Source organism: Scyliorhinus canicula, chromosome 18 (assembly GCF_902713615.1).
Source record: "Scyliorhinus canicula chromosome 18, sScyCan1.1, whole genome shotgun sequence".
Taxonomy (NCBI): Eukaryota; Metazoa; Chordata; class Chondrichthyes; order Carcharhiniformes; family Scyliorhinidae; genus Scyliorhinus; species Scyliorhinus canicula.
This window is the reverse complement of record NC_052163.1, coordinates 102,160,899-102,175,559: the sequence shown is the minus strand read 5'-3', so window position 1 is coordinate 102,175,559 and position 14,661 is coordinate 102,160,899. Positions and strand designations below refer to the sequence as shown.

General features: G+C 44.9%; 1 protein-coding gene across 2 annotated transcripts in view; it reads right to left on the bottom strand.

Annotated features, from left to right (window-relative positions):
• Positions 1-285: 285 nt before the first annotated feature.
• LOC119953658 (tyrosine-protein kinase ZAP-70) overlaps positions 286-14,661 on the bottom strand; it is a 131,829-nt gene continuing 117,453 nt past the window's right edge. For both annotated transcript variants that reach the window (XM_038778142.1, XM_038778143.1), the window contains 6 exons: positions 14,281-14,452; positions 13,335-13,541; positions 11,778-11,970; positions 8,999-9,139; positions 7,896-8,008; positions 286-813 (listed from right to left, as the gene is read on the bottom strand). In XM_038778142.1, coding sequence (XP_038634070.1) covers positions 705-813; positions 7,896-8,008; positions 8,999-9,139; positions 11,778-11,970; positions 13,335-13,541; positions 14,281-14,452 — 935 coding nt within the window. In that variant the 3' untranslated portion in view covers positions 286-704. The remainder of the gene's footprint in view (positions 814-7,895; positions 8,009-8,998; positions 9,140-11,777; positions 11,971-13,334; positions 13,542-14,280; positions 14,453-14,661) is intronic.

Here is a 14,661-nt window from a genome sequence, read left to right as displayed (position 1 = left end):
AATCTGACAATTTACTATGAGGTCAGAGTTTACACCTATTTACAACAGTCTAACTGCCTCTAGAATGAACAAAATGTTTCCATGGTGCAGTATGGACAAAAGTCTATTATTACACTTTATGACAGGAATTATTTGAGAGAATCCTCTTTTGAAGGCTCCAATTCACCATTTTCTTTTCAAAGGTTTTAGCACGCCTTTATTTATCATTTTAATTTTGAGTGAAAATATTGTGATTGGAAGCTAGGAACTTTTCATCATAGGTGGACGATGTTGTAACAGGGCAAATTGTAATTGATCTTGTACATCATTTATTTGTATCATTTCTAATTTAATATACAATATCATCAAATAAATCTATCAGCACAACACATTACAATTTTAACATTTCCAAACGTGATGTTTTGCAGCACTACTTCGAGACGACCAAGCGAGCTTCCTGAATATCAGTAACATCAAATGCATCACGTTAGCAGATTTTTATCATTTCAGTTTGATAACAGTTTAAAATTAGATCAACCATTTAAAAAGCAAAACAATTTTGTCCCGTTATACTAAGTGATTAACAAAAATTATGCTAAAGATCAAGGTTTATAGTTACTGTAAGCTTTCATAGCCACTTCCCACAAGAGCTCCCAATGATAGCAGAAACAGTAATATATTGACTTATGAACGTAATGCCATTGCTTGTCAGGTATGATATAATCCTAGGTATTTTCTGAAACTTTGTCATCAGTTAACACCTTCTGAGATATCTGATGGTAGTAATTCCGCATGGTGGTCTCAACCTCTTCAAATCCAGGCCGATCTTCCCACCTGGAAAAGAAAAGAAAGTGGAATTTATAGTTGATTTTTCAATTGCAATGGTTAAAACTTGGATGTGCACATAGATATTCCAAAACTGGGAATCATTGAGAGAACAGATGCAAATTGGAAGAGATCCCAGAAATGTCAAAAACTTAAAGAGGATACAATGAAATCTGATTAGCCGTAGGAGCATAGAGTGCAGGAGAAAAGGTGAAACCGATGACCTCCACCAAACTCAGGACCATTAACTTGTCACACATCTATGTGGAGCCCATAAAAATAACATAAGCCTAGATTCTGTTTCAAGCATTGTGAATAATCGTTGCCTGTCTGCAAAAATTGTTTCATTGGGTCTAAGCGAGATGACGGAGTTATCCCATAATGTCATCTCCCCAACTCACTCACTGGTTCATTCAACCCTCACCCACTTTAGCACTTGCAGGCAGACACACTTAAGTACTGAGTAACTCACGGTGCCGAGTTAGGGAGAGAATGTGGCAATGGCAGTGAATCAGCAGGAGCCCGTTGATTAGAGGGCCAATATTCCTTTCTCAGGTGTGTTGATCAGGGATTTGGACTACTCAGGTTGTGTGGGGTGGGTGGGTGAAATGGGGGGGGGGGGGGGGGGGGAGGAGGGAGAGAGGGGGGAATCATGAAATAATCTACTGGTCACTAGTATTTAATAAATGTAAGAATTGGTTTGCTAGTTTACAGTCCACCATGTGGTACATAGCAATTCCAAGAGCAACTCACAGGGAGGTCCCTGTGGCATAACCGCCGCCCCCCCCCCCCCCCCCCCCCCCCCCCCTCCAGCATGACTGGAATATTGCTCATGAAAGTGCGCACTGCTGCCCTGGAAACCTTGGCTTGTCTGATTTCAACAAGCTCAGGGATCATGTTGAGAAAAACCAGAGACAGGAATTTACAGATATTACAATGCGTCTTGTTCTCATTGCCTGGAGCAAGCTTGCCAATGTAGACGTAGGATTGACTTTCTAGTTTTCCTTTGCCATTGCCAAGAGTCGCAGTGGGGGCAGTCAAATGAAAATATTTGCTGAACTTGACAGCTGAGGTAAAACCTTCCCGAGGGCGATTGAACAGCATAGTGATTTCCCAGAACAAGAATCTGGAGACATACGGAACAATCCGTATCTGTAAGTTCCTAACAGAGAGCGAGAGAGAGACAAAAGATCCTTGTCAGTCTTTCCTCACAAGATCAGCAGAAAAAGCATTTGCCATTCTGGAGGTTGTGCAACTGCTTGTTGTTTATTTCCAACCAGGACTTTGATAGCGCAAAGTAATCATGAGTATTTATGAACCTTGTACCTGCAGAGGAGGTAAAGGATTCCATAAGCAGCAGCACCTTTAATAACAGCCCAACAGCCCCAAATATAAATTTGAGTATTGTTGTAGATTTTCAAAGGTTGCAATTGTGTTCAAGGGTTGCTTTTGCTGTTAAACTCTGATTTCTCGAAAAGCCACATTAAAATACTCGTTGCATTTTAAACCGTGGCTGCTGCTAAATAAAATTTGTGCCACCTCACGTGAATCGCGACAGTTGGAAAGCTGCATTTCACGTGCTATTCTTCACAAACATCCCCGCGGCCTCTGTTTACCTTCGACATGGCTGCTTCAGATGATTCTCAAAAGATTGTTGCCCATGAAATTAATAACGTCCCGCATGCTCCAGTTTTGGTAACAGGAGAAGAGTGAAGACAGTTAAATGTATTTTTGTACATATCTTTATAGGGTATTGTATAAAACCATGCATGGCATAAACCACAGCATATTCAGGAATGGTCTATTCAAACCATGAGTTCAGACAAATCCCCTTTTGTAAATAGCCTTTCATTCAGTCAAAGCTGCACAACGCACTTTTAGTGGCAGCCAAAAATAGCACTGTAGACACCTAAAAGGTGTGCTGATAACAAGAACCATGACCAGAGATAAACATGTTACATTGTATTTCCCACTTGCAAAGTGAGGTAAAGGCCAGCCACAGGGATGGTTCCGAGTGTCTCTATAGACTTCTAATGTCTAGGACATGGTAACACCGGCACAGTTAGTCCTGCCCTGTGTGTTATCTGAGTCATTAAATGGTTTCCAAGAAGGAGATAGGTACATTTCTGATTTTTAAAAATGGTTTAAAGGTATATGGGGAATAGATATGGAGGTGAGATCGGGAAGAGATCAGCCATGATCTGATTGAATGATGGAGCAGGCTCGAAGGGCTGAATTGCCTACTTCTGCTCCTAATTCATATGTTCCTGTGTGAAGCAACCCCGACCCACAGTAATGTGATTGACTCTAACTGCCCTCTGAAATGGTTTATCAAGGTAGTCTTTTCAAAGGCAATTTGAAATGGGCAGTAAATGTTAACATTGCCAACGATGACACATCCCTTGAAAGAATAAAAAGGAAAATAAGAATCATGGCAGGGTTGGAGGGGTATGTGGAAGGCTGCTCTACAACTGTTCTCCAAAGGTAAAGAAACCTGCCCACTGTATCACTGTTATGTTCAGGGGTTCTATAAAGTGACAGCAGACATGATAGAAAAGGGCATTTTCTGCCAGCGCGCTATCCACCTATTCATTATCAGCTTTTGAATAGTGAAGGATTGCTACACAATAAAAGCATTTTGGCTGCTATCTCTGTAACTCTGTGACAGGCTGTCTGGTGAAGAAGAGACAGTGAAGGCAGGTCTCCTTTGATATGCTCAGATAGGTGTAGTCTTGCATGTAAGCATAGCTTCTGGTGTGGCCTAGCTTATTTGTATTGTGCAGCACTGCATTTTCTACACTACAACTTCATTGGCCATGTGAGGAAAACAAAGGTAGTTTTGAAGAAATTAGATTAAGATATAGTTTTAAGTGTTTTTAATTTAATTGGTGGGATTCTCTCAGCCCAGGCGGCCTGACAATCGGTGGGCTGGGCGCGAATCGCGCGACGCCACCCCAAAGTTGGTCCGCCGATTCTCCGGAGAGCGGAGAATCAGTGCCATTAGCTACTATAAGGAACAAAATATTGCCAAATATCAATGCAAAAGTAAAAGAAGTTTGCAATCAGATTTTGTAAGTTAGCTTGATGTAACAATCTCAATGCAGCTGGTCTGAACAAAGGACTGGAGAAAAACTGCAACACAGAGAGACTTGGTGATACTTGTCCACGAAACACAGAAAGCTAGCCCACATGTGCAGCAGGCATTCAGGAAAGCTAATGGAATGTTGGCCCTTATTTCAAGGGCTATGGAGTTTAAGAGTAGGCAAGGTGTGCTGGAACTGGACAAGGTAATGGTGAGACCACATCTGGAGTACTGTGAGCATTTTAGTCCCCTTCTTTAAGGAAATACATTGGGCGGGATTCTCCAACCCCCCGCCGGGTGGGAGAATCGCTGGGGGTCGGCATGAATCCCGCCCTCGTCGTCCTCCCAATTTTCCCGCCCCCGAAGAACAGGCTCAGCGTGAGTCGCACCGCCCACCTTGGAGAATGGCGGGGTCCGGCGCGACTCAGTGTGCACTGGGCTTCCCGAATTCTCCGGCCTACGATGGGCTGAAGCACCGCCCGCCTGTAGCTGGTCCCGGCGTAAATCAGAGTAGGTCCCTTACTGGCGGGACCTGGCGGCGCAGGAGGGCTCCGGTGTTCCTGGCGGGTCGCCGGGGGATCTTGCCCCGGGAAGTGCCCCCAGGGAGGCCTGGCCCACGGTCGGGGCCCACAAATCCACGGGCAGGCCTGTGCCGTGGGGGCACTCTATTCCTTCCGCATTGGCCGTTGTGGTCCTCCGCGATGGCCGCTGCGGAAGTGAATCCCTGTGCGCATGTGCGGGGATGACTACAGCATGCGTTGGCGCTCCCGTGCATGCGCCGACTCACTCTGGCCGGCGGAGGCCATTCGCCGCCGGTTGGCATGGCGCCAAGCCCCTATCCCGCCAGCCGGCAGAGCACCAACGACTCTGCGGTGGGCCTAGCCACTGAAAGTGCGGAGGATTCCGCACCATTGGGGCGGCCCGACAGCAGAATGGTTCACGCCACTCCGTCCCGCCGGACCCACCGCCCCGCCAGGTATGGGAGAACCCCGCCTATTATTTCATTGGAGGTGGTTCAGAGAAGGTTGACTGGAATAATGCCTGGTATGGAGGAATTGTCTCGTGAGCAAAGGTTAAACAGGTTGGGGCTCTACTCATTGGATTTTAGAAGAATGAGAGGTGATCTCATTGAGACATATAGGGGGCGGGATTCTCTCAGCCCGGCGCCGGGCCGCCCCGAATTGCGCCATGCCACCTCGACGCCGGGGCGTGATTCTCCCCAGAGTGGAGAATTGGCGCCATTGGCGCCGAGCAGCCGCAACAAAAAACCCAAGTCCCGCCGGCGCCATCACGTGTGGTCTTACCCGGCTGGACCTCGGCGTAGAAGGCTCTGGGGGCGGCCTGTGGGGGGGGGGGGGGGGGGGGTGTCCGACCCCGAGGGGGGCCTCCGCTCTGGCCTGGCACGCGATCGGAGCCCATTGATCGGCGGGCCGGCCTCTCGGGCTGGGAGCCTCCTTTCTTCGCGCCGGCCCCTGTAGCCCTACACAATATTGTGTCAGGGCCGGCGTGGAGAAGGAAGCCACTGCGCATGCGAGTATTGGTGGCGGTGCCACTGCACATGTTCACATTGGCACCGGTGCCACTGCGCTTGCGTGTATTGATGCCGGTGCCACTGTGCGTGCACGCGTTGGCACTGATGCCACTGTGCATGCGTGGACCCCGCGCCGCCCAGTTGATGCCAGGATCAGCAGCTGGAGCGGCATGAACCGCTCCAGTGTTGTGCTGGCCCCCTGTAGGTGCCAGAATTGCTGATCCTGAGGCCATGTCGACCTTGTCGGGAAACGCGACAGCGTTTATGACGGCGTCAACACTTAGCCTCAGGATCAGAGAACCCCACCCAGGATTCTTAAGGGGCTTGACAGGGTAAATGTTGAGAGGATGTTTCCCCTCATTGGAGAGTCTCGGACCAGAGGGCATAGTCTCAGAATAAAGGGATGCCAATGTAAGACTGACATGAGAAGGAATTTCTTCAATCAGATAGTTGTGAGTCTTTGGAACACCGTGCCACAGAAAGCTGTGGGGGCAGAGTCCTTGTGCATATTTAAGGCTGAGTTGGATTCTTGATCAGTGAGGGAATCAAGGGTTATGGGGAAAGGGCAGCAAAGTGGACGTGAGAAATGTCGGATCAGCCATGATCCTGTTGAACGGCAGAGCAGGTTTGAGCAGCCAAATATGGTCTTATTGATATGTGCCGATTTCATGTGAGTGAAGCCAGCACTGAGGGTGCAGTATACCAAAAACACGTGCCCATTTTCAGGCTATTGAGAGTTCACTGAGGAACACAACTTACTCCACAAACTCCAAATATGCACCACTTACCCCTGTCCCAAACGCCTGAAAACCGAATTTTACAATGAATTCTGCCCCTTAGTATTAGTAAACTACAAGAGGTGGGATGCAAGTCTTCAGACGCATAATCCTGCATGGCCTCCACTTCCAGTCGTAGTCAAACGTAAATGGGCTCGAGAGCTCCTGTCGGACCTCTGCTGATGGTGCCAAATGTTTGTAAAATAAATCCAGGGGAAGTCAGGGGAAGCACTTTGATGCTTCATTCTGAGCTGTTGCTGTCAGTAGTGGTTTCCCATCGCCTTCCAGTCTCAGGGGCAGAGCGAGGAGGCAGGTCCCAAGACCACCTCAGCTGGAATGGGATTCAAACCTGGGCTTTTGGCCCTATGCTAGGCCACATGGTTGGCCATCTAGCTCAATGAGCTGACTGCACTGTAATTGATATGAACAGTCAAAGCTGTTAACTGAGTACAGTTATTACAGATTGTGTTGTTTCCTGTTTGAGCTGCATTGATGGCGGTGTCAGGCAGGGCAACAGAGGCACAGGGAAACCAATCACCATACCAACTGATATTTTGTATTTTTTTTTAGACAAATGTAAGAATATTTGATAATCAAGCAACTTATACCAGAAGATTATAAGTTTGATACAGAATTTAAACATGCTTTTTGAAACTTCTCTTTTGAAAATTTATTAAGATATTACAAGCTTAGTATTTCTGCCACCACAAAACCACTTCTAAAAATAATTATCAAGAAACACGAGAGGCACTGCCATGTGATTCTTGAGTGTATGCATGCATTTAGCCACATTCCACACCAACATAGTCCACTGTCGCACATTTACTGACACTTCATTTGGATGAGAAACATTGAAAAGTCTAACTGTGATCTTGCATGTGAACACATAAAAATCACACGCACAGAAATGTAAGGATTTACTTTCTTTAAAAAAAAAACTAAATCAGGACTGGAGAATGGCCCGATGACATAGTGAGGCAAAATCAATATATTTTTCGGGGGCAGCATGGGTGGCGCAGTGGTTAGCATTTCTGCTCCTGGTGCCGAGGACCCGGGTTCGAATCCTGGCCCTGGGTCACTGTCCGTGTGAAGCTTGCACGTTCTCCCTGCGTCTGGGTCTCACCCCCACAACCTGAAAAGATGTGCAGGCTAGGCAAATTGGCCATGCTAAATTGCTCCTTAATTGGAAAAGAAGAATTGGGTACTCTAAATTTATATTCAAACACATAATAAATATTTTTTCACAATTCCTCCATTGTTTACTGATATAGTTGCGGATTGTTCAAAGTTTAAGAGAGGACATAACTTGGAGCTTCTTGACACTGCCTGAAATGTCTTCTGATATCATGGCTCCGCAGGCTCCAGTTTCCGCTGGACTTAGTAAGAAACTGGAATCTCGGGACACTTTTATTCAAGTGAGGAGTGCAACATTGGTTTCATTTGTGGAGTAGCATGAATAGAAGGCGATGGTTTTGCTGTGCAATTTGCAACTTGCCGTATCTCATGTGCTGAGCATAAAAGAGATTTGTTGCTGATACCTCTGACCAGTGAAATAAAGATGTACTTTCTGTTATATGCTAAGATACTAAGAGATAGTGGTGCATTTTGTGTATTCCCATGGTTATAGTCTGAGTTCAGACAGGAAGGGCACTTGTTGATTCAAGGCTGAATACTGAATATCTAGAAATATATGTCAACTCACTTGTAAGTCCAACACTTTTTCATCAGTTCATACATTTCATCCGGACATTCAGCTGGACGGTCCAATCGACCTTTTTGCTCAATAAAACTAACAACTTCTGGGCCTTTCATTTTCTGTAAAATAAAACAGATTCACTTCTATTACTTGCAGGACTGACTAAAAAGTATGGTAACTGTTTGTGCAGCCGGGAGATTAATGTTGCATTCTAGATTATTTTCAGACTAATTAGACTTGTCGGTCATTTACCCCCACCGCTCTCACCCCCGCTACATTACAACAGTAACGATACTTCACTGTACTGGCTGCAGAGTGCTCTGAAACATCTGATAAGACCATAAGAGATAGGAACAGGAATAGGCCATTCAACTAACCAAGCCTTATCCGCCACTTTAATAAGATGTTCTCTGACCTAACACTAAACCCACTTTACTGCTTTACCTCCGTAACCCTTAATTCCCCTACTAGAATCATAGAATCCCTACAATGCAGAAGGAGGCCATTCAGCCCATCGAGTCTGCACTGACTCTCGGAAAGAGCACCCTACCTAGGCCCACGGCCCCACCCTATCCCTGTCACTCCACCTACTCTTTGGACACTAGGTGGCAATTTAGACTGGCCAATCCATGAAAAATGTTCAAGGATTTGATCGTGAAAGGTGCTGTACAATATATAATTAATGTAAACAGACATCCACACAATTGCTTTCCACAGACATCTATCACTTGCTCAGCGGGTTCACAGGTGATGAATGGCCAATTTAGAAAGGCACTGGTAGGCTGCTGTCACCGACATAACCCACACCCCAGTATAAGCAACTGCTTCTGGGACAGGAAGAACAAAGATTTAGAGGGATATGTGATGACATCACCAGACGACGACCTCAGTTTCCTAGGGAGGTTTCTAGCACCCCAGAATTAACATTAGATAATCATTTTCTGGTTATGCATTTAAAGATAAATCTTGTTCAGTTTGTCCGAACTGTATTAATCTTGAAAAGGCATTAAACTACTCTGAAGAGTAGATTTAAATATGATCTAAGGTGAAGTAGGAGTGGCTATGTTCACTGCCGCCCACAATAGCACATAAACATGACAGGAGCTTACCTTATAAGGTTTTTGCCCATAGGTCAACGCTTCCCACATGGTAATACCAAAGCTCCAGACATCAGCCTTGCTCGAAAACTTCCGGAAGTTTATACACTCTGGTGCGTACCACTTGACTGGCCATTTCCCAGCAGTTCGAGCCTGAGACCAAGCAAGAGTAACATTTTCACAAGAGTCACAGAGTCATAGACGTTTACAGCATGAAAACTGGCCTTCGGCCCAACATGTCCATGCCGCCCAGTTTTTTTACCACTAAGCCAGTCCTAATTGCCCAAATTTGGCCCATATCCCTCTGAACCCATCTTTCCCATATAACTGTCTAAATGCTTTTTAAAAGACAAAATTGTAGCTGCCTCTACTACTGTCTCTGGCAGCTCGTTCCACACTCGCCACCCTCTGTGCGACAAAATTGCCCCTCTGGACCCTTTTGTATCTCTCCCCCCTCACCTTAAACCCGCGCCCTCTAGTTTTAGATTCCTCTACCTTTGGGAAAAGATGTTGACTATCTATCTTATCTATGCCTCCCCATGGGGCAGAACGGTGGTGCAGTGGTTAGCACTGCCACCTTGTGGCACTGAGGTCTCAGGTTCGATCCCAGCTCTGGGTCACTGTCCGTGTGGAGTTTGCACATTCTCCCCGTACTTGCATGGGTTTTGCCTCCACGACCCAAAGATGTGCAGGCTAGGTGGATTGGCCACACTAAAATTGCCCCTTAATTGGAAAAAAATAATTGGGTACTCTAAATTTCGAAAAAAAAATCTATGCCCCCCATTATTTTATGGACCTGTATAAAATCACCCCTAAGTCTCCTACACTCCAGGGAAAAAAGTCTCAGTCTATCCAGCCTCTCCTTATAACTCAAACCACCAAGTCCCGGTAGCATCCTAGTAAATCTTTTGTGCACTCTGCACAATACTGTGCAAATACTGGAAATTCAAAATAAGAGTAAAGAATATTGGAAACACTCAGCAGTTCTGGCAGCATCTGTGGAGAGTGTAACAGAAATAGCAGGACAAAAATCTATTGAAAGGTCATGGACCTAAAACATTGGGCTGAATTTTACCTAGGGAACTAAGGCCCCATTGCCAGAGCTTACAGTGCAATGGAACGATAGAGAGGATCATCAGCACCACCACAAGCAGTAACCAACGATGAGGCTTCAGCTGCATGGAGATTAGTTAAGTGGGGTCTGGGGATACTGGGGTATGCAGGCAGGCACTGGTCTTGGGGGTGGGGGGGGGGGGGTCTCAGTGACTAGCGGCACCATTGACACAGGGGCAGCTAAGATGGGGTGGGGGGGGGGAACCCTTGAGGTCCATAAAGTGCCCAAAACGAGATCACCCGCCCTACACCCGAGAGTCCACTGGCTTTAACTGTATGTTCTATCATGTAGCCGAGGCCCCAGCATTGGTGAAATGCCTGCATACATGGGAGGTAGTTCCTAATTGGTTACAAGTAACTCACTTGGACTCCAGTTTATGGCTCGTCTGCCATTTTCCCTGTCCAGGCAAAATGGCAGAGCAGCAGGAAGACATCAGGCATGCCAGATAATTCTTTACCTTGCCACTTTGGCAGCCTATTACCTCCCAGCCTCTCTCCAAAGGTTTAACTTCTGGGCCTAAACATTGTTTTCACTCGCCAGAGATGCTGCTGAATGTTTCCAGCGTTTCAGTCCACTCTGCTTCGATATGTACTTCCTCAAGCCTTACATCATTTCCTGTACCTACTGACTCTAGCCTTTATGCCCAGCACCATCGGTAAAAAAGCTTTCAACTGCCTTGGACATCTTCACTGATACTCCACGCTACTTCTTTGCTTAATTGTCCATTTACCTTAAAAGCCTCTTGGAAATTCTGTTCTTTGGTAGAGCAGCACCTCTCTCAACCCCTCCGTCAAGGCACAATGTTTTCTTCCCATCCTCTACAGTGAACCTTTATCTATATTAAAGGCATTATCTATATGCAAGCTGCCACATTAGGGATACTGTAAATGGGCTTGGCACTCACTCGATCCCAGCTCGTGTGAATGTGTACTCATGGCAGATGATGATAGAAATTGGCTCAGTTGCTATGCTTTTATGGTTGATGAGTGCTGACACTCAGCACTATATTCATATATGAACAAATGGTTGTATTGGCATTTAAACAACCAATGTCCAAGGAACTATACCCCAACAGGGGGCAGGATTCTCCGTCGCCAGTCCACCTTACTCCCGCTGCCAGCGAGGGTGGGAAATTTGGGGCTCAGCCAAATCTCCATTCACTGCAGCGGGCCGGAGAATCCTGTCGCCGTGAACCAAGGGAGAATCAAAGTTGAGATCATTTTTTTTATCCCTTCACGGGATATGGGCATCGCTGGCCAGGCCAGCATATCTTGCCCATACCTAATTACCCTTGAGAAGGGTGCTGGCGTGCCCAATTCCTGAGGTACTGCAATCCATGCGGTGTAGGTACACCTACAAAAAGCTTTGAGAGAGGAGCGGCGAAAATTGGTCTAAAAGCTCTCTGTCAACTCGTCTTTATCTTGAGATAACTGCACACAGAAAGGAAGTTCTGTGACTTTTGATCAAACAGATCAAATCGTCCTCAGCTAATAAGATACAATATACAGCATTTTATTTTTGTGCATGTTCACACATTAGGGTCCAGTGTGCGCCCTAGCCAGCAACCATGCTACATTGTGCTGTGTGACCTTTTCTGAGTTAAATTCAGTAGAATACTATCTGATTATTCAGCTCCAAGTACTCTGAATATTTTAACTGGATTATCATGAGGTTTACCTTGTAGTAGCTGTCATCAGCACCAATTGCTTTGGACAATCCAAAATCACTAATCTTGGCATAATGCTGATTGACCAGCAGAACATTCCTGGCAGCAAGATCCCTGTGCACAAAGTGATTTTCCTCCAGGTACTTCATTCCGATAGAAACTTGGTGGAGTAATTCAACAACGTTGTCTATGGTTATTTGATCTCTGGCGAGAAAATGTGTCAGGAAAGATTTATTTTTGGATAATTTGCTCGCGGTATTTTCCGTCAATAATAGATACTCGAAACGCATCTTAGACGAAACGCTATTTACTTCTTTTTATCCAATAGTGATACTAAATTGAGAATAGAACTGTACACAAAAATGAACATCTTTTGTAAAGTCATGAAAAGACATGAGCAAAATAAAGACATCTATCTAATATTTGCAGAAATGTACGAATTATCTTTTATTACAAAACGCTGCTCTTCAAAGAAAATTAACCCTGCCAATGATTGTGATTTCTATGTTAATCTGCGTTTTGTCATAATGTGGCAATCTGATGGGTTGGCTTACCATTGGAAACTTCCATTTTGATGTGCAACATTACCACATGAACCTGGTTACAGCAATATGGAGATATTCGTATATTATATTTTATATGTTTTCAGGAAAAAGAACAATAAAATGACAGCACCCAAAAAATATTTGAACCAGCTTCAAGCTGCACAAGTTGTTTGAAAAAGATTTTTTTTTAAATGAGATGTGTAATTCGTGAAAGAAAACGGCAAGCCAGTTGTTGTACACATCATTTGTGGTTTGATTTTCAGTAAACCACTGAAACTGACTCATTTGTTAGTTTTACTACGTGTTGAAAGTTGGTTTACTGATCAGTGACAATCATACATTCAACTTTGGCGTAAGATGCGAATACTACTCAGAAACACTCATATCTCTGTAATGGGCCTTTCCAAAATATGTGGTCATCCTCCAGTACAGAAAGATATTGGTCAACTAATGCTGGTATATGCGACAAGGTTGAGACTGATTATAAATGGTTGCTTCCATTACATAAAAGAATACTGTGGAAGCTTCACATTTTTAAGCATAATTTACTTAAAACTGTAAGTTCTTGAAACTGACCTTCCTCCAAAAAGATTTAATGGCTGACTGCTCACAATTCAGTCTCTTCTCTACATCAGGAGGCTAAAAGCAGATTGGATGACCGCCTTGGAAACTCTGCAGTATTCCGCGTAGTTGTTGTTATTACTAGGGAGCTCAGCTCATTTTAGACAAACATACAGAGATATATGGACCCAATTGGCCAGAGTATTAATCACGGTGACAAGTCTTTCCCCCGCCTCCCCCAGTCTCAAGGGCGAGCTTGCTCATCTGGTAAACACCAACAGTGTGTCGAGAAATGAGAAGATTTATGTCTGCTAAACCTATCCTTATGGTACAACTTGGACGAGGTTTTTCCACTTGCCGGTCTTATTTATCTGTGCTCTCAATTCTTAGGTAACTGGATGTGCTGCAATGAGGAGAGTGTATACTTAACACTGGGAATATGCTATTTGCTCAAATGCTTACTTTTTGGAAGACAGAAATTTGTTGAGTGGACCTCCGGAAGCCATCTCCATCACCAGCATAAGATTCTCTGCTTGACACACTCCGATCATTCGCACTATGTAGGGATTGTCCAGTTTCTGCATAAATTCTGCTTCTTTCATTAATTCGTCCTTTAATGATTTTTCATTATCATTTTTCAGTACTTTGATAGCAACATCAATCTGTTTCCTGGATGAAAAGTAAGGACACTAACTTGAAGTTGTTTCATCTCACAGTAATGTACATGTATATAAAATTCACGTTCCTTTATTATGCCAGGCAGTCCCATCTGATTTTTTGAAAACTTCTAACTGTATTAGAACTACGGAATTCCTACAGTGCAGAAGGAGGCCATTCGGCCCATCGGGTCTGCACCGACCCTCTGAAAGAACCCCTTACGCAGACCCACCCCCACAACCCAACCTACCCTACACATCTTTGGACACTAGGGGGCAATTTAGCATGGACAGTCCATCTACCCTGCACATCTTTGGACTGTGGGAGGAACTGAAATACCGGGGAGAAAGTGCAAACTCCACAGACAGTCAGCCAAGGCTGGAATTGAACCTGGGTCCCTGGTGCTGTGAGGTAGCAGTGCTAACCACTGTGCCACCAGGTCGCCTTGTATTGACTTTCGCAATTTGTCTATCCTAATAAGATTGTTGTTTCATTTTCTATTGGTCAACCGAATTTCTACCATGTTCAAATATCATTCCACTTTCACATTTCTCTTTCATAATTTACTTCAAGTCTACTCTGATCTGCTGCTCTGTTGTTTAGTATACGGTCTTTCACCTCTTTGATAATTTATTTTTCTGCTGAGTGCTCCCATCTGTCTTGAAGGCCATGCTGTCAATGGCCACACTCACAGGGTACTTTTCCAGAATGATATTATGAAATGTGATAAATCTGCATTTGAGTTACTTACTTTCTCATCCTGTACACCCCTTTCTTCACACATCCAAAGTTGCCAGATCCTAGCTCCACTTCATCTATTAGCAGGCATTCGCGCTTCAGGTATAATGTCTTGTCCTTTAACTCTTCAGGATCACTGTAGGGGCTTACATATGATTCTGCATCCATAGGAAGAATCCGACGTCCTACACATGAAGAGTTTCCAGATTAATTAAATACGTGAACAGTCGCTTGGTAGTACAGAACTTGACTATTGCTGAAAAGAGAGACATGGGGCGTGATGTAACAGAGATGAAACAGAGTCCTGTGTCGAGCATTGGTAGCAGCGAGAAAGACCCGACTATCTAATGGTTTCAGGTCCTCAGCGGGGAACGACCCGCCGAGGTCGCACTTG